At 40.5% G+C, this 24,952-nt stretch overlaps 1 protein-coding gene across 1 annotated transcript in view; it reads right to left on the reverse strand.

Annotated features, from left to right (window-relative positions):
- LOC125015513 (metabotropic glutamate receptor 8-like) overlaps window positions 1-24,952 on the reverse strand; it is a 113,612-nt gene that overhangs the window by 13,770 nt on the left and 74,890 nt on the right. Inside the window, exons 7-9 of the mRNA XM_047597455.1 lie at window positions 15,848-16,048; window positions 2,802-2,941; window positions 1,359-2,294 (exon numbers count right to left, since the gene is read on the reverse strand). Of these exons, the coding sequence (XP_047453411.1) occupies window positions 1,359-2,294; window positions 2,802-2,941; window positions 15,848-16,048 (1,277 nt within the window). The remainder of the gene's footprint in view (window positions 1-1,358; window positions 2,295-2,801; window positions 2,942-15,847; window positions 16,049-24,952) is intronic.

Here is a 24,952-nt window from a genome sequence, read left to right on the forward strand (position 1 = left end):
CATCCTTGTTAGTGAAGCATTGCATTATTCTCTTTCCAAGAAATCCAGTATGCAAAGTATTTGGATGGTCAGTACCATCGTTAGTACTTCAGTCCAGTAAGTATGTATAAATTAAGTTACAGAATGTATTGAACACTGTTTTCTCAAGTAAGACGCTACATATAGTATGCCCATGGCTATTAATAATACCCACGACAGAGCACATTGTTAGCTTGCTATATTTCTTCCTGGGGTTTTTAAGCAGCAAGAAGCTTAGTTAAGTTTAAAGTCCATATAAAATTCAAAACTGTGCTGAAGTCCTAACATGTTTTATTTTAAATAGTGTCTGTATTTATGGTTGCGTTAGAAAGATATTGGCCTTAGCATTTTTCCGTATTGCAATGCTGCAACACTATCATGCTTTAACCTACCCTGCCTGTTTTTTTTGTGGGGAAAAACTAGTCTGGAGACACTATGGGGACTGATTATGCTCGGGCAAAGATCTGCTGGGCCAGACAAAAAATTTTGGTGAGTCTTATGTGGTGATGGACACAAGAGTAACAGACAGAGACATGGTGGTGTGTGTCTAGTTGTGTGTAGGGGTGGTCAGGGGTTCCCCCTGTATCTACTAAAACACACCACATTCTGATAAGAACAGACCCCAAAGGAGCCCTCCCCAGACTAGCCCTAATCTACAATACTGTTATTAACTTTCAAGTGTCATGCTACATACTACAGATAGATATATTTACTCATTCTCAGTTTATTATCTGTAGCTCACTGGAGCTGATATTTGCCAGTCACAGTTTAGTAACATTGACAGCCACTGCCTGCTGGTAGAAATGAGAAGCTGCATGAGTATAGTTCTATTTGGTATCAAGGATCTGTTATTGAAGAAATGGCTATGAATTTTGATGGAACACGTTTTGCTGTTATCACTGTATTATTGTATTATGGTCTGTTTGATGATTATGTAGTTACTGCTGACTGTAGCCTTCAACAATTTGTTCCGTGGGGATAATAAAGATATCCTTGATCTTTGAACTGCATTCATACTGCCCCTGAAGAGAAGGATTTGGCTTTAATCAACCTCCAGCTAACAACATTTAAACAGTAATGGTACACTGGCTGAAATAGTAATAGGATCTGTTGAGCTGTTGATACCTACGTGAAAATAAACAAGAGAAAAATAAGGGAGGCAAAGTTGCATTGTTGATTTTGTATCCTGTAGTCTGTGAATTTGGGAGTAGTCTGTGCCACACAAAAACATACAGTTCATGTAAGAATATGTGTAAGTGCTGCAAGAAGATGTGTCTTCCATTTAACTCCGACTAAACGTTACATAAAACATGACAGTACATTATTTATCGTGTACTCACCCGCTCTGCCGACTGTGCTGTGCCGAAGAAGATGGGAATGAAGGCGAGCCAGATAATACAGGTGGTGTACATAGTAAATCCAATGGGTTTGGCCTCATTGAATGTCTCTGGCACACCACGTGTCTTGATGGCATAAACAGTGCATGTGACCATCAAGAGGATGCTGTATCCCAAGGAGCAGATGAGGGACAGGTCGGAGATGTCACACTTGAGGACACCGCGAGCATTCTCGGGATCCTGCGTGCGCTGTTCACCATAGTCCACAAAAGTGTGCGGTGGGTCAGCAGCAAACCAAACAAGGACGCCCAGCAGCTGAACTGAGATGAGTGAGAAGGTGATGACAAGTTGAGAGGCTGGTGAGATGAAGCGGGGTGCCGTCACTGCCTTCTTGCCCTGCTCGAAAATGCGATGGATACGGTTGGTCTTGGTGAGCAGTGCAGCATAACTAAAGCACATGCCAAGGCCTAGGAAGATGCGACGGAAGGAGCACACAACGACATCAGGTGCAGCAATCATGGGGAATGTGGTGATGTAACACAGGAAGATGCCTGTCAGCAAGACGTAGCTCATCTCCCTACCCGCAGCACGCACAATAGGTGTGTCGTTGTAGCGCACGAATGTGACAATGACAAAAGTTGTAGCGATGATGCCCAGGACGGAGATGAAGACGGGCACCAGTGCCCAGGGTGAGTGCCACTCCAGCTTGATGATGGGGATGGGCTGGCATCCGGTGCGGTTCTGGTTGGGTCGTTTTTCATAGGGGCAGAGTTCGCAGGTGAACTCGCTGGCCTGGAAGTGGTATCCCTCACAGCGCTCACAGTGCCAGCAGCACGAGACACCCTTCACCACCTTCTTCCTCTCACCGGTGCGACAGGGCAAGCTGCAAACCGAGGACGGTAGGGTGAAGTCACCTGAAGCCCACTGCAGCGCCTCAATCTATGCAGAAAGATGAGGAACAAATTGGTCAACTGCTCCTCAACAGCTGCATTAAATCATTTGAAACCACAATTCAGAGAGGAAGGCTAGAGACCAAAAGGTCAAGGGATACTTGATTTGTGAGAGTGTTGGCTAATTGTGGATCTGTTATATTGTTTTTTCAGTTTCTCGTGTAAGGCTATTCACAGTCAATGTCTTACCTACGGTATATGCACATATTTTACATGGTCCCAGGCTTTCTAAAGAGGATTGATGGTTGCTGAGCTTCTGCTTGTAAGGTAGTGAGAATGACAAGTCGTAAACATGCCTCTGACAACTCAGATGCCATGACGTATAGATTAAAGCACCACACCAAGCAAGTAAGTGGACCTTGGGTCCTTTCTCTTACTTTCTCTTACTAATCACATTTCTAGCGCTTTTAGATTGTTGTTTAGATTGATTGATGTTCATAATTGACCCTGAAAATGCTGGATTTTAAACCTGTTTTCAAAACTGGACGACTCTTACATTTAGATGCAGTTGATTGGTCCAGTGCCCAATGACCTTGTACTCTGCAGTCGATCTATTGTTAATCTGATACTGGAAGATGTCGTAGCGTCCAGGAGCATCACCATTCTCATTGAAGGTGACCGGAGTCCCTGCACTTCCTGCAAAAACACAACATAGAAATTACCTTAAGAAAACACTGAAACATTCCTTTAGCTATATTTTGTATATTTTGAGTTTGTTTAGCTTGATAAGTAAAATGTTTTAATGTTACATGCATTTTCCAGGACACACACAACTGTGGGTGTTTGATCCAAAAGTCATTAAGAAATTTGGGCGAAAACGAAGGATCGTTCTCATCAAAGTTACAATAATAAGAGCTTGGATAAGGTTACTGAACATGTGGAAGTATTAAACCGGTAGCAGTATAGCAGTATACAATATTAACCCTTTTTCCCTAAGCAAAAACTGTTAAAACCAGTGCTCTAATGGTTGACTCATAGAGCTAACAGGTCAGTCTTTCTGAGGATGTTCAGGTCCTTTAGAGTAAGGCTCCTGCTGATGTCTGCAGCTTCCAGCAATGTTAAGATGTTTTGATATGTTGAAGAGATACACAATACTAGTTCATTACAACTTTTGTTTTTAAATTCGTAGCGTTGCATCTGAGGATAAGAACAGGTTAGAAATATCAGAGATTACTTGCCTTCATGTCCTAAGCCTGTAATTCTCTCATTTCTAATTTTAAGTTAGGCGTAAGTAAAAAGAAAAACAAAGATATTTTTTCTCTCTTGGCTTGGAAATGGTGACAAGCAGACTTATTGCGTTTAAAATTTCTCTCAAATGTGACACAGTGCTGTTCATGTTGACCTTTAACTAACTGAATTCTGGGGATTTCTTTTTCATGGGAATTAGGATAAAAAAAATGTGAGAGGCTTAAGAGTGAAAGAGGCTCTCAGAGAGCTCCATTAAAAGCCTTTATTGTTATAGTTTAAACACCAAACATCTTCACAGCGGATGTGTCCGATCCTATAAAGTGTGTTTCTGTCCTAGTAAAATATGCAAATATTTTGGCAATGCAATGTACCTTGGATTACTTGGAACAATATATTTATATTAGCATACCAGGAAAGCTGTAAAGTGTCGATGATAAGCTCATAAGCTCTGCAAAACACTCTCAACGATGCATTTGACAGGTTTAAAGACATAGAAATAGTCCAGCCCTTATAACATCATCGTCCCCTCTGAAAAAAAATGAAAAATCCAAGAATGTATGCAATTTTCATTTGAAAAGTTTCAATTATCAATGAATAAAAAAACATACATAAAAAAAGAATATAGGTTTATGATCTGCTTCCTCATAAATATAGCACAAAGTTGTTAATAAAGGGCATGTCTTTATTTTGTAACATATTTTTTATTTCCAAATGTTGGATTTCAGCATATTTGAGCAACACAAAACATCCAGAAGATCAGTTAATCCTCCTAAAACTCCTCAATAAATTCAGTGTTTTTCTTTATGCTTCTGCATTCCCTGTGTTGTTTGATACAGGATCACTACATTCCATGCTACAGGAAAAATTTTACATCAGGAACAGAAGTCTTGAACTTGAGGCACTTTCCTTTGAATCTGCTGAAGCTGTGAGGAAGAGCAGTAGATTGGAGCTAAAGAGTAGAACAACAACATCGACAGAAAAAGGAAACAGATTCATAATGAAGTGAGTGGGCGCCAGTTTGATTCAATCCTGCCCCGATTTCTTTCTTCAGCATGGATAAAAGCAACGCAAATCACATCACTGTGGAGATGAATCACCACAGCTTGCCTCAGGATATAGAAACCCCCCCTCAACCGTCACCACCTCCTCCTTCAGTTCTCCTCCTTTCTATCCCTCGCTTCATTTCACTTCACCTCACTTCAGAGAATCTCTGCTGATACAGAATTAACGTCCTCGTTCCACATTATTTCCCTACATGGTAATCTTGATAACTCTGGTGTGACACATGCTGCAGCTTTGTCACTAAACTCAATATGATGACCTTTAAAAAAATCTGTTCTGTAGAATAAAAACCAGATTTTACATTAAAATGAGCTAATAAAGAGCTTTTGGGGTCTTTTTAAAGGGACATACCACCAAGTTTACACATATATTACCACACTGAGTTTCCTTAACTACAGTAACGTTAGATAAGGTGACTCTAGAACTAAGACGTTGATGTCAGTGCAACCAGAGATCTGTAATTCAGACCTGACCCAGAATCTGAGATGGCCTGATCCGGTCTGGCGTCCCTGCCAATAGATATACCTCTAAGAGAAATGTCCAAATGGCCAGATTCTCATTTTCATCTTCCATAACTGCTTGTCCTCTAGAGGGTTACAAGGTTGATGGAGCCTGTCCCAGCTGTCATTGGGCGAGAGGCGGGGTACACCCTGAACAGGTCTACAGTCTATCTCAGGGCTAACACATAGACAAACAATCATTCATCTCACCAGACTTTCATTCACACAACCTATGGTCAATTTAGAATAACCAATAAACCCAATGAGCACGTCTTTGGATGGTGGGAGGAAGCTGGAGTACCCGGAGAAAACCCACACAGACACAGGGAGAACATGCAAACTCCACACAGAAAGACCCCAGTGGCATTTGAACTCAGACCTTCACGCTGTGAGGCATTAATAATATCTACCACTTCACTGCCACAGAAAAAAAAAAACTGAAATCCAGTATTCTCGCCTTGTTTGGGTCAGTTCAGGATCATGTCCTCGGGTCTATTTAGACTATGTATAATGTTGGGCTCAAACCAAACTTTATCTGCATGAAGAATGTCATTCCAAATCGCTTCGGGACATAAAGAACCTACGGAACTAAATCCGTAACTAAACATCCCTTCGAGCATTCCTCCTCTGAGAGAAATGGTGATAAATGAAACTCATTATGAATGAAACAAGAAGTATGTTGCTTCAATGCACTGAAACAACATCACCTTCTGTTGATCGCAAATTCATCTTAAAATGGGAGATGTGACTTTTAAAGATGTTTTTGTTATTCCAGCATACATTTACTTTGAGCAGTTTTTATCAGGCTTCAGTTTGGTTATAGTACTGAGCCTGGTCCCAGCAGACCTGGTGAAGACCAAACGCTGGTGTTTAGATTTATCAGGTGTGAACAAATATCACTTAAATATGATGATCATGTTGCTCCGTGTCTGCTGGATGTAGAAAGGGAAGCTGTTCCCAAAAGGTTAGCCTTAATTACTTTATCAGCTCTTGCACATGCAGGTTGACTTCAGGCTGATTTTCTATGGTGGTGGTGGCATGTGAGGCTTTAGATCAGGCACTGCCCTGAATTTGGTTATCATTAGGGCCCCAAATGTGAATACCCCGAATCAGTAGTCAGAATTGGCATCCATCATCTTTTCCAAGTAATGGACAAAGCCACAAAATAAATAAGTGTAACAGAAACACAGCCCACAGAAGTGATGAAAGATTCTATATGATAATCACCTGGAACAACCGTGATTCGTTTTTGTTTTCTTCATCTGTACTTTGGAATTGTTTTACAGTGACCTTATGTTTTGAGATTTACACAAAGAAATACTCATTCAAGGTATTCAGAGGGACTTTACACAGAAGCCCTTAGCTGTCAGGTTGTCAATACTCTGCTGCAGTTTGTCATCAGGCCAGGGCAGAAACAGACCTGATACTCCATTAATCCCTGTGTTCGACCTGAACGGATTCGACACAAGCAGATCTTCAGTGCCCTGCCAGGAAGCACAGCACGACAAGGTCTCTGAGTTTTATCGAACAGTTACAGCTGTCTGTCAGCTCAGCCATTCATCTATGTGTTAATTCCTCTGAACACATTCTGCACATTCTGCCTTTTTACAAGTTCACTCTGCTTAGTGGTCTGCGATTTTGCATGTGTCTCTTGCATCAGCTATCAAAATCAAAGATCTTCTGGCCCATCAAATCATATGGTTGTATTTTATATGGTAATGGACAAAAGAATAACAGAAATGTAGTAATAGAGGTAATCTGAGAGTCACACACTTGAATTTATTGACAACAAAATATCTCTGGTTGTAGAACTGTCCAACTGCTTACAGAGTTATTTGTTTCTCTGTATTGGCTGAGACACACTCGATAATGAAATAAGGACAGGGTTGAAGTGTGCTGTGCTGGACAATTATCAAGGAGTTTACAGGACAGTCACATGGTCCTCACCGTACTTGTCATCATGCAGCTATGAAGTATTGTCAACTACTGGCCTGAGAACCATCAGCTTTTGCTCTAGAGAGCAGAACTTTGACTAGTTGCTGGGACACTAGTCAGACCAGGTGCACCTGGGAAAGGGTGTCCCAGACCCAAAACAACAAATGACACCTGGAATTGCTGAGGATGAGGGCCTAGTGCGTTAAGAAGATGTATCTTGCATGCAAAAATGAATTCAGCTGTCCACCTCCACCTGAAGGACAGCAGTTACTCTTATGAGGACAACCACTATCACAGTTTAACCAGAGAAACATGACGTTTTATCCGATATTTTTCTATAGCTACCAGGCTCTTAAACACCAAGGCAAAACTGTGCATTAACAAAAAGCTGAAATGTCTTTGGCTGTTTTCTCTTCTTGCTTTGTTCAGCAGTTTATTAAAAGGTGCATTTTAGACAAGAGGTTACAGCAGGATTAAGTGCTTCACATATTCACCACTTCACTCACCTACGGTATCTGACCCTCTTCTCCTCCCTCCCGTCCTCACTCTGCCACTGATCTGACTGTAAAGGGTTTCTCTTCCGCTAGCTCCACAGGGCCAGTCATGCAGCATCCCCCTTAAAATGGCAACAACAAGCTTTTATCGCCTCTTAGTAAGCATTCGCTGTCCAAATGAATCAGGAGGGAATCTCCCCCTGTCCTCCCCCTCCTTCCTCACCCACCGCCTTGCCTCGCTCTGCTAAACGTGTTCAAACAGGACTTTACTACAAAGACCTCATGCAGATGGCTTTATCACAGTGAGTGCTAACATTAGCAAAAGCGTCTCGATTAGCCTCCTGACGCTCCTCTAAAAATAAGCACACGGAGCGAGGAGCACACGGCTGATTTGACGATTAGCCTCCCGGCTGCCACAGCCAAGGAGCGCAGCTTCATCCTGGATTTGCTGCATTTCATACATGGAATTATGGGTAACCCCGCTGTCCCATGTTCGGGGAAGTGAGGCATAAAAAAACAGAGCAGCTCGCGTTTGATTTCTGTCAACGTTTGATGTATGTGGATGTTTAACCGAGCATGCTGTTCACAGATTACACAGGAAAGCCCCAAACACAGTCTGACGTGCGTATTGTGTGTGTGTGTGTGTGTGTGTGTGTGTGTATGTGTGTGTGTGTGTGTGTGTGCGCGCGCATGTGTGTATGTGTGCGTGAGTGAGTGTGTGTGTAAGTCGTAACAAGAAAAAAGTTCAATCAGGCACAAACCACACACACATGCTGCTGAGCCAGGATACATTTGTGATGCATGTGTGCTGCTGCAGCGCTCATTGTCCTCTTTAATTCAGTTTGATCAGTTTGGGGGCAGAACTTTGAGGTGCCCAGACACAGACTATTCAACTTAGAATGACATAAAACAAAAACAAGAAGCCACGCTCCGAGAAGCTGGAACCAAATAACATTTGTGAGAAGTTACTTCATAAATGACATGCTAGCTGCCAGCTAAATGTTTAATTGGAAAACTTTGGGGATAACAAAGTACAAAGGTTTAAAATTCAACATGTGAATTCTGAGAATAAATCAGCTAGTAGTAGTGGGATTTTGTGTTCTTCATCATCCCTTGTCCTCTAAGTTAAATTTTGAAATACTGAGACGTATTCTTCTTCCTGACACTAAGCTGAGCCCTTTTCTCTTACCTTTTCTTGCTAGTGATGATCAGACTACCAATACCAATGTTTTGTGCAAATGCACTCTAATGTGTCTCATCTCATCTCGTCTTCTACTACCACTTATTCTCACGAGGGTCGCAGAGGTTGCTGGAGCCTGTGCCAGCTGCATCGGGCGAGAGGAAGTGGAAGTATAGTGAAGTAGTGGCTAGAGCCCTGCGAAGGAGTTTTCTTCATCCTGCTCCCGTCCGCTCCCACTGAATTTCTGACAATTACCGCCCACACCCGTGACGTGTGTGTTACACTCCCGCCTGCACCCGCAAAACTTCGAGTATTTATGAGCGCACAATAATAGAAATGCATTGATTTTGTGTCTTCTCTTGTCCTGCAGGAGAAAACACGCCATTTTATAGGCTCTTAATAAAGAGATTCATGGGGTTGTTTGTTTCGTTTTCCTGGAGAACAGAGCAGGTGTGTCGCCTCAACCCATAAGTGCTGGATTTGTGAGTCTGTTGTAGACGAGTATTTTTGGACATTCGTTACAACTTACAAAGTCCAGTTCATTTCCATCTTTGTCACAGACAATTGAGAAGTTTCTCCAAATGTCAGACTTGCCTTGCTCTGTCTTAGTGCTTGTAAATACCTTCTTTGAGCTTCCTTTCGACATCATTTGTTGACATCCCGTTGCTAGGCTAAGTTCCGATCCTGCAGTGCTTTTTTAAGCCACCCGCTTCCGTCTGTTGCAAAGTTTATTCCGCCCGCTCCCGCAAGATTTGAGTTGGGTCCCACGGGACTCAGCAGGACCAAACTCACATCGTCAGAAGTCCCAGGCTGGACCTCCTGCTGTGAGTGCGGTGTGCCTGTTTTTTTCTCCCTCTAATACCTCATTGCGTACATTGCAGGTGAACAATGGACAGCATGGGTGTACTTTTTTTAACGCTTTCAGTTTGTTGATGACCTGAAGAATGGACCGGTCAAACCTCCGCTCTTTCAAAAGGCTGCTGATATTTGAAGAAATCACTGTGTCCTGCACAGAGCCTGATATCTGCTGTCAAATCTCTTCTTCTCCTAGGATGCAACTCATGGACTATCAATTGCCATGATCGCTGAAAAAGTGTGGGATATCGTTATACAAGCTCTATATAAACACAGTCACATTCCCCAATCTGTGCAATTTGCCGAACATGACGTAGGGCTATTTCACCTATGCACTTCCATTAACGATTGTGTAACAACACATTTGATTTGTTTGATTTAAAAAAAAATTACCAACTATCTCTGCCCTTCAGAGATCGATCTTTATGGGACCAAAAACCCGGGTTGACGCGGCATTCCTGTTCACATTGAAGCCACGTTGAGCTGAGCTGATAAAATCCCGGGTCAATTGCCGGGTTGTTGACTTGGGTCGTTAGTGGTACATTTTTGGTTATTATCATTTCAAAAAATAAAGCTGCGCTTTGGCTGTTTCTCTCCTGGAACGACACATATTATATATGCTAATGTACACTTTTAAATATGGTAGTCTAGACTACTCTATCACTTACTGAGCCAGAAAAGTTTTACAGCAATTACTGACTAGGATCTGGAGTGAAGAATACATCATAGTATAATACAAATACTTTGTAGTTTTGCTGATGATTTTTAATCTTGAGGCATCTGAAGCCACTGATTTTGAGCAGGATTGTGATTCATTACACTACACAGATCACGTTTTTACTCAGACCTACTATGAAATTTTAAGTATGGGTTAATTTATTGTAATTTTACATATTTATATCAATAGACCAGAGAGTTTCTACTTTATAAAATATCCTGAAAGAAAAAAATATCACAAAAACATAAGTACATGAACACATAAATATATTCTGACACCTGAATTCTCCCTTAGTGAAGTTTTATCCTCTGGGCCTTAATCTGAAGAAATGACAACCCTTCCAGACTGTGGCATGTTTCCTGTTTCTGTCCTCATTTTCTTTAATTCACCAAAGTAAGGTAAAGTAACAAACTGTTTAATTTTTAAAAGCTTTCACTGAGCACTGATTTACTGTTTTGGCCCTACGGGTGAAATTCACCGCTGATTCTATGTTTAATATCTCTCTTCCTCCTGCTGAAATAAGATCCAGCAGCTCTTTACATCCATCAGACCTGACACAGAGAGATGAGAGCTCAAACTCTGCTCTGCCTCCTACTCCGTCCTATATCTCACTGTGCTGAGCAGATATAAAGAAAAAATATTCAAAATCAACCTCCCGTTCAAAAGTAGGAGTCTGGGAGTGAGGGGACAAGCCGAGGAGAGGAGTGAGACATAAGGGAGGATCTCCTGTCTGAAGTATTACAATTCACAGCAGGATTACGGTGGAGTGGAAGACAAATATAGCGAAGAGTAGAAGAAAGAAGAGGATTTTATGCTTACAGAGGAATGGATTTATATATTGATTGATTTCGTATACATTTAGTAACATAATATTCCTGATTCCAGCTAATATTACCAGAACTAACAGAACAGGTGGAAAGAAAAGTGGATTTTCACCTTGCATTTATTGCGCCGATTTGTTGGATCGTTTCTAGTTTGGAAGTGAGCCCGGACTTTCCCTGTCCACAAATATGCTGCGACAGGCAGTTGGCCTGGAGTCACTCCTTTGGTAACTGATTGTGCAAAGATCTGCCAGGCCAATTAAATAGTTTGGGCAGGCTTTATACAGTGATGGACAGCAGAACAGCAACAGAGATGTAGTCATACACATCGCCAGAGGGCTATGAAGTTGAATTTGTATACGAGAATATCGGTATTTTTTTCTTCTTATCAGTTGAAACCCTGAAACATGCCCCATTATTAAATCCCAATAGGGTCAAGCAGGGAACCAACATACTGACTGTACAGATATTAGCTCGGTGCTAGCTAGAAGTGAATGCTCTGACCAGAAGTTTGTGACACACTTTAGCCTCTGAGCAACAAAACCCAACAATTTTTAGTTCTTAAGTCTCTTACCTGTTTCTTTTTGTCTTCTTGTTAGTGAAGCTAACTCACAAATCATCTTAAGATGAGCTCAACTGTTTAAGCCCACGATTTTTTCATTTGTGCCAACATGTCTTTGCATATTGTTGCACAGTACCTTTCCATATACTGTATACAGACACAAACACTTTCTTCTTGAGAGAAATGTACTACTGAGATATTTCTTTCAGTAAATATAGTCACAAAAATAATTTAGCTGACAGATATGGGTATCTTGCATAGATACCAACCATGAATCTCTGTGTGGCTGTTTGAAGTCTGGCTGTGGATTTTCAATTGTTCCCCATTATTTTTCTAATGGTACCATCCTGTAAAGCAGGGGTTCTCAAACTTTTTGGAGCCAGGGACCCTTTACAAGGGAGATAATGTTCCAGGACCCCCTCATACTCTTCACAACAACAAAACATAAAAAAAACAAAAAAACAAAAAAATAACAACAAATAACAAATAACAACAAAAAAAAACAAAACAAAAAAAAAACACACAACAATTAAACATATGTTTACTACCATTTGTGATTCCAGATGCCATAGGAAGAACTAAACACTAACCTTGGGCTTAGCATCATTTGTAGTGGACATACTGAAATATTTGTCCATTGTTGCAAGTAAGAAATGCTCAGCAGTGCAGGAGCTGTGTGGCAAGTGCCTCATGAGTGAAGTGACAACTACTGGAGAGTGACGAGACAGATTTACGTGGTGTCACAATCATATCAGATTTTTATTGACCCAAAGCTAATGTAGGTAATTGGAGTAATTGGTTTAATGTGTTTATTTTATCAGTGCAGCAGTCCCCGTCCAATTCCCTGTAAATAAATGTTCCCAGTTACAAATATGTATCTAATATCTAAAAGGTCAAGAGTAAGTTAAGACAGTTCTCCTCCATTTTCTAAAGAGAAACTGCAACATACAGCCAGCGTGACGTTTGGAGAAAGAGTGTTTTGTTATCTTTTTGTTTGAAGATTATTTCTGTGTTTTTATTGTTTCTTTTTGTATGCAGAAAAAATAATAAATATGAATAATAATTTATTTGTGAACAATGAAGGACTGAGATGTCGGATGGAGTGAGGTTTATGCGATTGTGTTGAAATAGTTCTTGTGCGGTAAACAAACACTTTGACATTGAAGAGAAGAAAAGAAGAGAAGAAACTGAAGAACATGCTCTTCACAGTTATAACTGGAAGGCAACCTTGGCGATATAAACAGTGACAATCAGAGAGAAAAAAAAAGTTCTGTTAAACCAACAGATGGTCGTGATTCAACCAGAGTGAGAAGGTAAATCTTTGATACAGTATTTGAATGCAAAAGTACAAGACAACCATGATCACTAAAACAATATAAGAGTGGAATTTATGTTGCAAATATTATTACCTAGTGCCTATGTATTGTGCAGTAAAGGCCAGCAGAGAATAAAGTTATGGAGTAAGCAAACAACTGATGCAGCACTCTGTCAAGGCAAGACAATAGCACCAACAATTTAAAAAAGAAAAGCATAAAAACTGTTAAAACACTGATAATCAAAACAAATTAAATTATAAAATGTTTAAGAGATGAATACAAAAAAAAAGCATGTTAATCACGTAGACAAGTAGCCTGCCTTGTTTCAAGTCTGAGCTCTTCTGCCAAAGTGTTCCACATTTGAGCAGCATAAAAGCTAGAGGCAGTTGTATCATGTTTAGTTTTTCACTGTGGGGCAACAAGTCATTCCCAACCAGTTTTTGCACAGGGTCAGAAGATCTGTTAATGATCTTGGACTGACTGTCCAGTGATTTACAGACAAGCAGAGAGACTTTAAAGATTCAGTGACAAACATGCCCCCTGGCTCAGCTAGAGCTGTGTGGTTGCTGTCTTATATAGACCTGTGAACAGCTGGTAGCAGTAGTCCAGTCTGGTAAAGAGAAGGGCACACACCAGTTTCTCTAAACCAGGTTCTGATAGCAACTCTCAAATTCAATGACTGCAGTGCTGGAAAGTATTTATCTAGTGCCAGGAAATTGTTGAGTTGACTAGAGTCAATAATTATTATTTTATTATTTTTTTCTTTCTAACAAATGGCAGGTTTTATCCAAGCCTGTAGTTGTACAGATGCATCCAGATTCATTTTTTAAAGTGGGTTGATTGCGGCTTAGGGAACATCCTGAATCAATGAACTGTTGACTGTCTGTAATACGTCCACTGACAGGCAACTTACATGAAAAAAATGGAGGCACTGAATTAAAGAATCAAAACAAGGCATGCTTCAAGACATGTGACATCAAATTGGGTTAACTTTCCAAGATTATTTCTGCTTGATTGCTGGAATGTGGGTGAGGAAGCCCTGTTAGTACAGTCTAACCTGTCATAGCAAACACAATTATTCTTTACATTATTCACTTCACCTTTTCCCACCTGTGGAGCTTTTCTGTGTGGGGCCTTTTGCTGAAGTGAACCTCAGAAATAATGATGTTCAGAGTAGTATGACCTCTGTTATATAGGAGCCAGGTGGCAACCTCCGGGTCTACGGGCAGAAGTGCAAAAAACACTTTTCCCTATTTCTCTACAACATCGAGACTGACAGCTTCCTAATGACTCCCTCAGGGCCTTGCAGATGTTTTGGAAGGGTTCACTAATATCATAATCTAAGCATACAATCCACAAAATACAAAATTGTCAATTTCCTTTCCTTCTTTCTCTTTGTTGTTGTGATCTGTACCAGCAGTTTTGTCTCTGTTTTACAAGTATTTATGATCAATAATAATTATTAATTTCGTGTGATAAAAACAACTAAAACACAATATCATCTAAGCATGAATTCAGCATTAGTAGCTCATTTTCTGGTCTTGTGTAGGAGCTATCTGTGTAACTCCACTGTCATTAATTTATTTCCTCATGAATAACATATTCCACAATGCATTTGTGATTTATCAGTGATTTACCACACACACTAGGGCATAAAGTATTGTTTCAGGAGAACTGAGCTAAAGCTCCACTAACAGATTAATCTGTAATTTGGAATATATATACATTTAATCCATTTTGGGATAAGGCTGTAACATAACACAATGTGGAAAACGTGAAGCACTGTGAATACTTTCCAGACGCTCTGTAGTGGAGTGTGTGAATCAGTCAGCATTTGCATACGATTTGCATTTGTATTTATTTTTAGCAACAGCAAAGCACAATACTATTGTTACTGATAGATGATGGGCATATACTTTTCACCAAAGCAAAACTAAAACCTATAGTTCTTTACATTTTCTGTAAAACATCAATATGTAAAATGACCATTTAAGCGTACACATAGTACTCTGCTGCTGTGATTTCAGTTGTGTGATTATTAAAGTTGTGTAAAAGCAGAAAGCTCATCTGAGCTCCCCACTGAGATGAGAATAATTAATCAGGAAACATGAGCAAATCAAACCCTGAGATCATATTTGGTACTTAATAATGAGTGTGGGATTCCCTGATGATGGTATCACCATTCACACTTCCTGCTGACAAAGGCTTCCACTCGCCTTTAAGTCCACCATGACAAGTAGCCTTCACACCACAATGACAAGGATGAGAGGGAAAAGAAGAATAAGAGGATGGAGAGGTTTGGAGATTTGGAAAGAGGCAGAATGAATGAATGTACCATCCTGCTTGGTGTTGATGTAAAGTTGAGTAAGTTGAGGTGAACCTGAAAATGAATTAATCAGATCCTGACAAAAGACACCGATGAAAGCCAGGGTGACTAACGGGGCTTTATCGTGTTTTTTTTTTCTTTCCATCTCATACTTCATCAGTTCATCTCAGACTCACTGAAGAACTGTCAGGATCTGAAACGTCTATGTCTGCCACCACACTAACTGTGTGAGGCTACCAGTCGATGAATGACTCACTGGTCTCTGGGAACCCATGTGCTTCTTTTTCTGCCTCCTTCCCAAAGACACAATCAGACAGTGAATGTTCTGTTAAAGACTTGATGAATGTCAAAGCAAACAGAACTCTGTGCACACACGCTGTACAATGAAGACAAAGTACAGTAGCCAGCATAAACTTTGAAGGAGCTATCACTTGTTCCTCTACTGCAGCAGCCTTACTGTTGCTGTAAATGAGGTGAGAGCAACCCCTATAGTGTCAGATAACCGATTCTGTGAGAACTCTTGAGAATGACTTGTGTTTGTGTTGAACTCTGTAGTTTTGATGCTGATGACACAGAAGCTCTTACCATTGAAGTTGACTGCACGGATGTGGGCCAACAGCTCCTTGCCATCAATGTTGGCCATGCGTGGGCACAGGCCGGGGTATCCTGCGCAGAGCTCTCTGTGCATGTGGTGCAGAGCGTGGGCCATGGCGTAAACAGCGTCCATCACAAACTGCACCTTCCCCTCTTGCTCGTAGGTGGAGTCACGGCCAACTTTCTCCAGCCCTGGAAAATACAAAGAAAGGACTATGAATGTCCACTCTGGAACATCTCAGAAAAACACTGGCTGTTTCCACAAAATTTCAAACAGCACAAGAATCCAAAAGGCGTTGAGTAGAGGCAACTGGACTTGTAGAATTGAAACATCTTCAAGAATTTCTACAAGTTCAGTTGCCTTCATTCAGCGCCTTTTGGATTACCATGACCTAGATGATGGGAACCTTCACAGACAACAGCCCTAGAAGCCCTGTGTCAACTGGGCCACTCAATCTGCTGAGGAATATGGTGTGATATAATAGCAGGCTCCAGAACAGCCGAGTCTGTTGCCAGTCCAGGTTGTTGTCAACTTTATGGATGGTTTCAACATTCATCTATGGGGTCACTCCAAATCATAATTGTTCAGTTCTTTGCTAAAAGTATAATTTCTCTTTTAGATTGGACAACATAGGTCATGAAGTTTGTGCTCAGTGGTTCAAGGAATGTTGTTTTCATCATGACAATATCTGTAAGTTGCTCCATGTTTCAAGAGAATTCATTTTCTGGTAGATTACAAATGTCTCTATGGATTTAATTCTAGGTAGATTCAAGATTAATATGATTGGTAATTGATAATATAATTTTCATGTTTCAGTTCTGGAAAAGCACCACACATTCCAAAAGTAACGTAGACAAATTCAGTTGAACTAACTTTAACTTGATCTGAGTTGATCCCTTTCCATCTCTCTCCGTTTGATTTCTTTGAACCCAAAGGTTATGGAGCTTGTCCTTGCCACCAGGCAGAGTGTAAATCACCGGAATCATGGGAATTTTGCCAATATGAAATGAGACACATTTCCTATAACAAACCAATTAACATAAAAAATACACTCATTCAATCTCATTATCTGTGATTGAATAACAGAGTGGAGACGACATCACCATATTTTATTTGGAAGCTCCTTCCAAAAAATGAATTACTGCTATTAGAGCGGCGGTGCTCTGCAATCACACACACCCACGTCAGAAAAGGAGAAAAGGACCCACCTAACTGCTGGACTGAACTCTCCATCAACAGACAAGACTTTCCTGAATTAATAGGAGCTTAGAAATGAAATCCAATTTAATTTTAATAGCGGGCAGGCGGCAGGGATCTGTCTGAGGGGAGACATTTCTCCGGCAGTAAAGACTGATTACACGTCTGTAGGACAGTAATGAATGAGCCTCGAACAGCGAGCAGAGAGAAGAGTATGTCAAAGAACCGAGGCACACAGGAGATGTACGGCCAACTGCAGATTATAAGCGTCTCCTCAATATTTGAAGAATGCACATGTTCAATCCTGGAAATTCAAGTGGTGCCTGAATGCAGTGTTTGAATTTACAAGAGACATCCACAATACTCCAGAAGAAAAAAAAACAACTTACATTGTTTGCAGGTATTGGTGGTTGTATTGATTATACATATAACCTTAAAACTAAGTTGTCTTGTGGATGGATAGGATCATGATGACTATGAAACCCTGCAACATTTTATTCTCCTAATGTCTATTTTTCTGTTTAAATAGCACATTATGGGGAGTAAGTAGGGAGAGAGAAAATTCTCGTAAGATAATATACAAGAGACTAATGAGGCAGGAACTGGCAGCAGCATTGCCTGGTTTGGGTCTATATCTTCTTTGAACTGGGAACGTAAACCTGATTATTATTATAATTTTGGCTACATTTTCTACCATTTGCTATTTTTTGAGAAAAGCATGTTCTTATTCTAGTCCAGACTCCCCCGCCAAACAAATTGGAGTGGCCCACTTAAAGATCCTAGATTAATTTTTTTTTTTTTGTTATTATTTAATTTTCCTATTAAATATCTGCCTTTCCGCATTCAAAGGTTGGCATTCAAATTACATTTTAATATATAAATTCAATATATATTATACATATAATGTATTAATTATGTTTATAAAAGTGACTCATCTTCACCCCTGACACAATGGTATATTCTGACGCGACTTTGGTCGTGAACGAGCCAATTTAGGGACTTATTCACTATATTTAGTTTGTTTGTTTGTTTGTTTGTTTGTTTTCAAAAAAGCTACTAGCGACAAATATAGCGGCTTTTTCTGTTGCTCTTGGAGACTTTTGGCGACTCGTATGTGAAAGCACGTGTCCCCCTTCTTACACCTCTCAACGAGCTGCGTGTGCGTGTGCGGCCCCGCTCCCACCGGTTCTGAGCGAAGATGCCCATGGCATGCGGAAGTGCAAAAGCTGCAGTTCATTGAGTGGCCGCTTGAGGCTTCAGTGTGTCTAATCTGCAAAGATACAGTGTCGGTGTTCAAAGAATTTAACATTGGTCGTCACTGTGAGACCCGCCACGGAGAGCAGGATTCTAGCTTGGCCCATCTAATTCCTGACCCTGGCCCCCCCATCACAGAAAGGAAAGTTGATGTGGCTCATCCTGAAAAAAGTCTGGGGACTTTCTTGGTGTCAGAACTCAAATATGAGCATACAGACATTAGCATTGTTTCGATTAAACTGTTGTCTCATTATACCTACACAGCTTCCTATTGATGATGTAATAAATAAAGACCAGTTGACTAGTCCGTTATTAGACTTCTCTATTGTGGCATGACACTTCAAGCAGGAAGTCGAGTAGTCATTGATGACGTGACAATAGCAACATGGACAATTAATCGTTTAATAAGTAAAATACGTCGACTTGTGATTATAAATAATAAAATATGTTGACAGTAACACCAACATAGTGGTCATTAGACATCTGTCCTTTCATTCTGAGGATGGTCATGGGTTTAGTGCCGGCCTGTAACTGGTAATTCTGCTCTGGGACAAAGCTTTAGAGTGACACTTTATACATAGCGTTATTACAGGCTGAAGGTTAGCAGCATGTGCGCCCAGGTGGCCAGCAACGGGCCACACGGGTGTTCACCTCCCTATCAGCTAATGAGCCTCGATGATCGATGATGATGATGTTGGTATTGAAACTAACAGGTATGGAGGAGAAGCAGCATGCTAGACAGACAGCTTCATCACGGCTGTTGGCATTTCAATTACGCATCACTTATAGGGTGAATTAAATTCCTTCTCACCAGGATGGACGCATTTGTGCCCCTTCATCCCACCCCACTCTTCCACACACACACTCTCTCAAACACACACCTCCTGCTCACAGACATCCCTCTGTTTCAATTAGATTCTGAAATTAGATAAACAGCAAACTAATTACAGAGGTTACAGGGACCAGGAGGAGTTCAGGGGAAACACGCCGTGCTGCGACATCTCTCATGGCTGAATACATTTACATTCATAGAGTTATTTTCATTGGCCCTGTTGTTTATCAGTCTTGCCATTCTGGGAGAGACTTATCAGCGGAGGATTAATATGTTTCCTCATAACATGACTTTGAGTAAGAGAGAGAGAGAGAGACGCAACACATGTTGGAGAGCTACTCAAACATTCGAACCCTGCTGCAGCCACATCAGCAATGAATGCTGCTTAATGACAACGGGGGAAAAAGTTACCACATAACTGTCTGTGACATTTTAAGTTATTATTCACAACCTTTTTAAAATGGTTTCAACAAAAGGCATAAAGAAAAAAAAAAACGACACAAGCAATTCTTGTTTTGTTTTTTTTTACCAGTGAGTCTCAAGCCCTGGCTATGTATAACAGATTCAAAGTTCACTTTGAATCTGTTATACATAGCACATACACTTCAAAGTTGAGGTCAAATAAACCAAATTAAAGACCCATAAGTCAACACAGGTGCTGGAGCTGTTGACAAAATGCTCTGCTTCTCAAGTGCTCTCTCTGGGTTATGAAGTCTTACAATAATGACAGCACGGTGCTCTTGCTGGCATCTTCAGGTAATCCTCTGGTAAGCCTAGAGTCAAGCCACAGGTCACAAGCCAACTCCCAGGCCAAGACAGACATATGAACACTGTTGAGGCTCAAGTAAAAATCCAAGAACAAAAGTCAAGACTGTGTGTCTGGACTGGGTGCAGTAACTAATGGTCTGACACTAACCATTAAGACGGTTGTTTCAGCTCACTGCACACGAATTCTGACGGAAACAAACTCAATGCTTTGGTCTTTCTCGATATTTTAATTTATTATCTCTGTTGTAATCCTGTTTGGTTTCTTTGTGTTTTCTGTTTCTGTTCTGGAAGTTTCTTCCTTGGTATTTCGTTTCTTGCAGCACTTCCTGTGTTTTCCCCTTTTGATCGTTTGATTGGTTTCTCCTTGTGTGCTCTGCCCTCATTAGTTTCGCCTGTGTCCCACAAAGAACTCTGTCCATGTGTTTATATGGTCCTGTCTTTTTCTTTGTACCTGGTCAAATCCTCTGTGAAGTTTCCTCAGAGGAGTTTAGCCTGTGGAGTTAACCCCATTACGTCTGTTTAGTTAAGTGAGAGGATTTATCTCCGCTGATGTTTCCTACTGTTTCACTTCAGTTCCTCGTGCATCCCTGACTTCTTGTCTCTCTTTTGTTTTCTTTTTTTGATACACTGCCTACTCTGCAGCACTTTTTGTTCCAGTTTTAGTAAGTTTTCATTAAAGTTTGTTTGTTGAATGCTCCTGCCCTCCCTTGTGTCTGCGTTTGAACCCTACCTCCTCACCACTCAACACAACATTCATGGGTGACAGGTCTGATGAAACCAATTTAGTTCATGTTGGATTAAAACCCCCAAAACATAAATACAATAAGCTCTGCAGCTCCACATCAGTCTGCCAATGGTGAGAAGTGAAATAAAATAACATTTACACATTTTATGTTTCTTAACTAACTGCTTTATAGCAATCTCAAAAAATCTTAGAAAGATGATCTTTGACACTTTATCAAAAACCAAAAGATTAAAAGATGGACTCTGCAACATTTTTTTTTTTTTTTTCAATTTGCACCATTAATTAATTTTTCGACAGCAGTATGGCTCAGCATAAACCATCAACATGGCTCTGGTAGCATTGTTGCAGTGTAACCGTTCCATTAACACACAAGTGCTCAGTGAAGAAACAAAGCTGAAGCGAAGTCTGACACATAGCAACAAGTACTGTAACGGCAGCTTCCATAGAAAAAGTGTTTCAGCTTGTCACCGTTAGTGCTAGCTTGGATGCACCATTGCAATACACATCACATATTACACATGATGCCTGTTTGACTCTAAAGCCATAAATAATTAAGTAGAAAAAAGGTTTTCTGCGTACTCTACAAATGACAAGGGAGTTGGTCAACATTTGTCCAGAAGGTGCATCAACACAAAATTAAGATTCAGACTCCTACTCTAACTTGTAAGTCAACACCTGACTCCGGAAACGACACACTTGTCCCCATTATCCAAACAAGCCTTTCTGTCGGCTGCTGCTGCTCGCGCACAGACAAACAGAACACTAATTATAGATCACAATCAATGAAGGGCTGACAGAGAATCCATCGGCTGGAGGCTACAGAGATCAGGGAGGATGTCAGGCTGCAGAGGTTCAGATCTTGACCTTCAGAGGAGAAGAGGAGCTCATCTGTGAAAGGAATATGAGTGATTTGCTTTAGAATAAGGCCAGTGCTTTGGTTGACAATTGCTTTTCTGATGGTTAGAAATGTGGGGTACTACATTCATGTTCCACTGATTCACTTCAGACAGAATCACTTTGTTCGCCATTCACATTTCCACCCCTATGCCCTTAACAGTTGTATTATTGAGATATTTGTAATAATATGTTAGGGGGAAATGAAATAATAAATTAAGATATTTCAGTATAAGCAAAACATGGAGCCCATGAGCATACTCATGTACTTTGGCCCAAATCAGGGTAAATCTTTTAAAAACATTGTGATTTTCATGTTTTTCCTATAATTTCATATGATGTAAAGTGAAAAAACTAAACATTTACCCATAAAAATGTCTTGAACTGAACACACAGCCATTCAGAAGAAATCTATAACAATGTAATACTTACTTCTCCATCCATTAAAAAATTAGATTACAGTTGTTGTTTTATAATGAATGTGTGAGAAGGAGGAAAGGGAGAGGAGGACACAAAGCTTTGTAATTTACTCTCATTTAAATGTTTCGGAGAGGGAGGGGACGGAGGCTGGAGTATAAATACAATATTGGATTGCATTTTAAAAGCGTCACGCTCCGTCTGGCAGAAGACGCGGAGCTCCAGTGATCCCGAACGTACTGGATTACTCCTGAGCTGCATGTGATAGATCATCACCCTTAGACCCTAGCCACCCCGTTTAATGGATATTTAATTTTCCTAATTAATGAAAATGAATGAGATGACCTTCCTCCATAGAGCCATCGTATTAAGCATGCTGATGTTTATATCCTACAGAGACGTGAATGTTGTTTTAGATTTAACTTGGTTACATACATGTACATGTACATGTATTTAAATGAATCACTGAGGGCTTGTGTAAGCCAGTCAGTACTTGTGTGAATAATAAGACGAATACATTCATTCACTCCAGGCCTCACACATACATTTAATTTTACTCTGACTGAAACTGTGTACTTTTTCTACTTTTCACATACATCATCCTTATGTCTTCACACAGATAACTTGTTGCATATTTCTTAATGCAACAAACATATATATATATGTTTATATATATATTTGCAATGTCACACAATGTTATTATTACAACCAACACAAGGTAGACAGTAAATGGCCCTGCATTAATGTACCGTTTTTCTACCTATTCACACATGTCAGCATGTGGTCCATGCACCAGCGATGCTAACCCTCTGGTTTGTGATTAACCCTTTCATATCATTTACAATATGCTGTAAGAAGGAATTCATTCAAAGGTTATATGAGACCTTTTGAGGACTGCTATGACACTTTTTCATCAAATCATCAAATTTACTCACAATTTATTTTTTGTGATTAACTAGAGCTGGGAATTTATTCACAATTTCTATTGACGTTTTATTCACTTCTTGTGCAGGTTTTTACAAAACCCACTCTGCCAGTTTTCCAAACAGAGAGAGGAGAAGAGTCAGTGCCTGTGCCTTGATACGCTTAAACGATAGGGGAATACCGTGCTGGATAGGTGTCTGAAATGAGACCATGGACCTTGGTCTCATTAGAGACAGAAGGATTAGATTAGTAGAATGGAAATTGTGAATATAATTGTCTTGTAAAAGCAAATAAATTCATCCAGTAACAATAATCGTCTACACCGATCTACATCTTTTTTGTTTGTGTGACAGAAGCCATGCGTGGATGATTATATTTGAGGTTTACTGACGGGTGATAACTTCAGATGAATCATGTCAAGGTTTTTTGCTAAATAGTAACACTTACATTTCTCAGGTAGTCTTAATTAAATAACCACCTGATATTTCACAGAACAAAAAGAAAAAAGGGGAAACATGAACTCCGGTAGGTGAGGATCAGGGTCAATTTGGTCTCAAAATTCTTTAAAAGACAAAAGCTGTCTTAGAAGCTGGGACTTTTGCCTTGTGCAGTAAACCCTCATGTTAGACAAAAATCAATACAAGGACCTGCTAACATAGAACAGGGTCAGTTTATTGAAAACCCCTGATTGCTTTGACTTGGTGAAGTTGTTATTCTCTTGAAGTGAACTGATGCAACAACAGAAGTCATCAAGCTCCTGATTTTGGATGATTTGCAGGTGCAGGGTTGTACTGCTCTAACATAAACGTCCAGGCTGATAGCAGGCGGCTGATTTGATGTGTGTAGTTTATCATTACTTATTATTTAACTGCACACAAAACTAACTTCCGGGAGTTATAGCAGGCAACTGCACAGAGTGAGTCTGGATTTTGATACATTTGTACAAGCTGTTTCCATGCTTTTATCCCTCGTTTTATGTTAAGCTAACCATCCAACCTCCATCCAAAAAATCAGAGGCATTTTACTAATAAATTCAGTTGTGATTCTGCCCATTTTAAAGAATAAAAGCAGACCTATCCTCAGTTAAATCAGCTTCAGAAGAAACTATTACTCATTATAGAGACACACACACTGGAACACACACACTTTACAGCCTTTCAGCACTAACAGCTTTTTTTAAAGGTCTAAAAGACAGACCGCACAAACGAACACACACACACAAATGCTGAACTGCTAACTAAGCTGTTTGTCTGTTTGTGTGATGACTGCTGAAGCTCCAAAACTCAATCTGGAGCCTTTAACACAATCACGTGAAATCTGGGACCTGACAGCTGCAGCCTGATCAAAGCTCAGGTAAAAGCTCGCAGCATTATCAGAGAAGCAGCTGGGACACTGCGGCTTTCCCCAGAACGCTGACGCTGTTCTTCTGTTGTTTCACTTCTATCTGCAGCTGGAGGGGGGCTGATGCTCACAGGTATTTGCCCCACCACCTTCCGCAAATCCCATTTTGTGTGTCGGACATGTTTGGAAACGATTTGGCCCTCAGTGGCCCACTGTTCCACAGAGGAAGCCCTCCTGAATTGGGCAGGATTACATGCTGCCGCTGCAGGCACAGTCAGCAGGGAGAGACTCAGCAGCGTGCTGGACACGAGTGGAGAACAATCATTCTTTTCAGATCAGATTCACCTTCCTTTTGTTAGCTTTTAACCAGTCTTTTTAAACAGTTTTGAAATTACACTATACCAGTTTTGGCAGCATCCTTTCAGAGTCAGCAGTTGCTGGTACCTAACAAGACAAACTACCAACAGGGTATTGGGGGATTTGCTGGAACAACAATCAGATACACAGGGACTCCAGCTGAAAATTTACAGAAACTTATAAAGATCATCTGCTAATAGCTTGTTGCCAGATACCGGTGGAAACGTTTAGGGGTCTTGTAGAATTCATGAGTGTATCGCAGTTGCTTTATTTGAAAGGAGGTCCTTCATCTTGAAGATCCTCCATGGAGTTGTGTCTGGCCTGCGGGGGAGCCATCCTATGGGTTGTCCTGGCCTGGGTGGTTGG

Source organism: Mugil cephalus, chromosome 10, assembly GCF_022458985.1.
Source record: "Mugil cephalus isolate CIBA_MC_2020 chromosome 10, CIBA_Mcephalus_1.1, whole genome shotgun sequence".
NCBI classification, from domain to species: domain Eukaryota; kingdom Metazoa; phylum Chordata; class Actinopteri; order Mugiliformes; family Mugilidae; genus Mugil; species Mugil cephalus.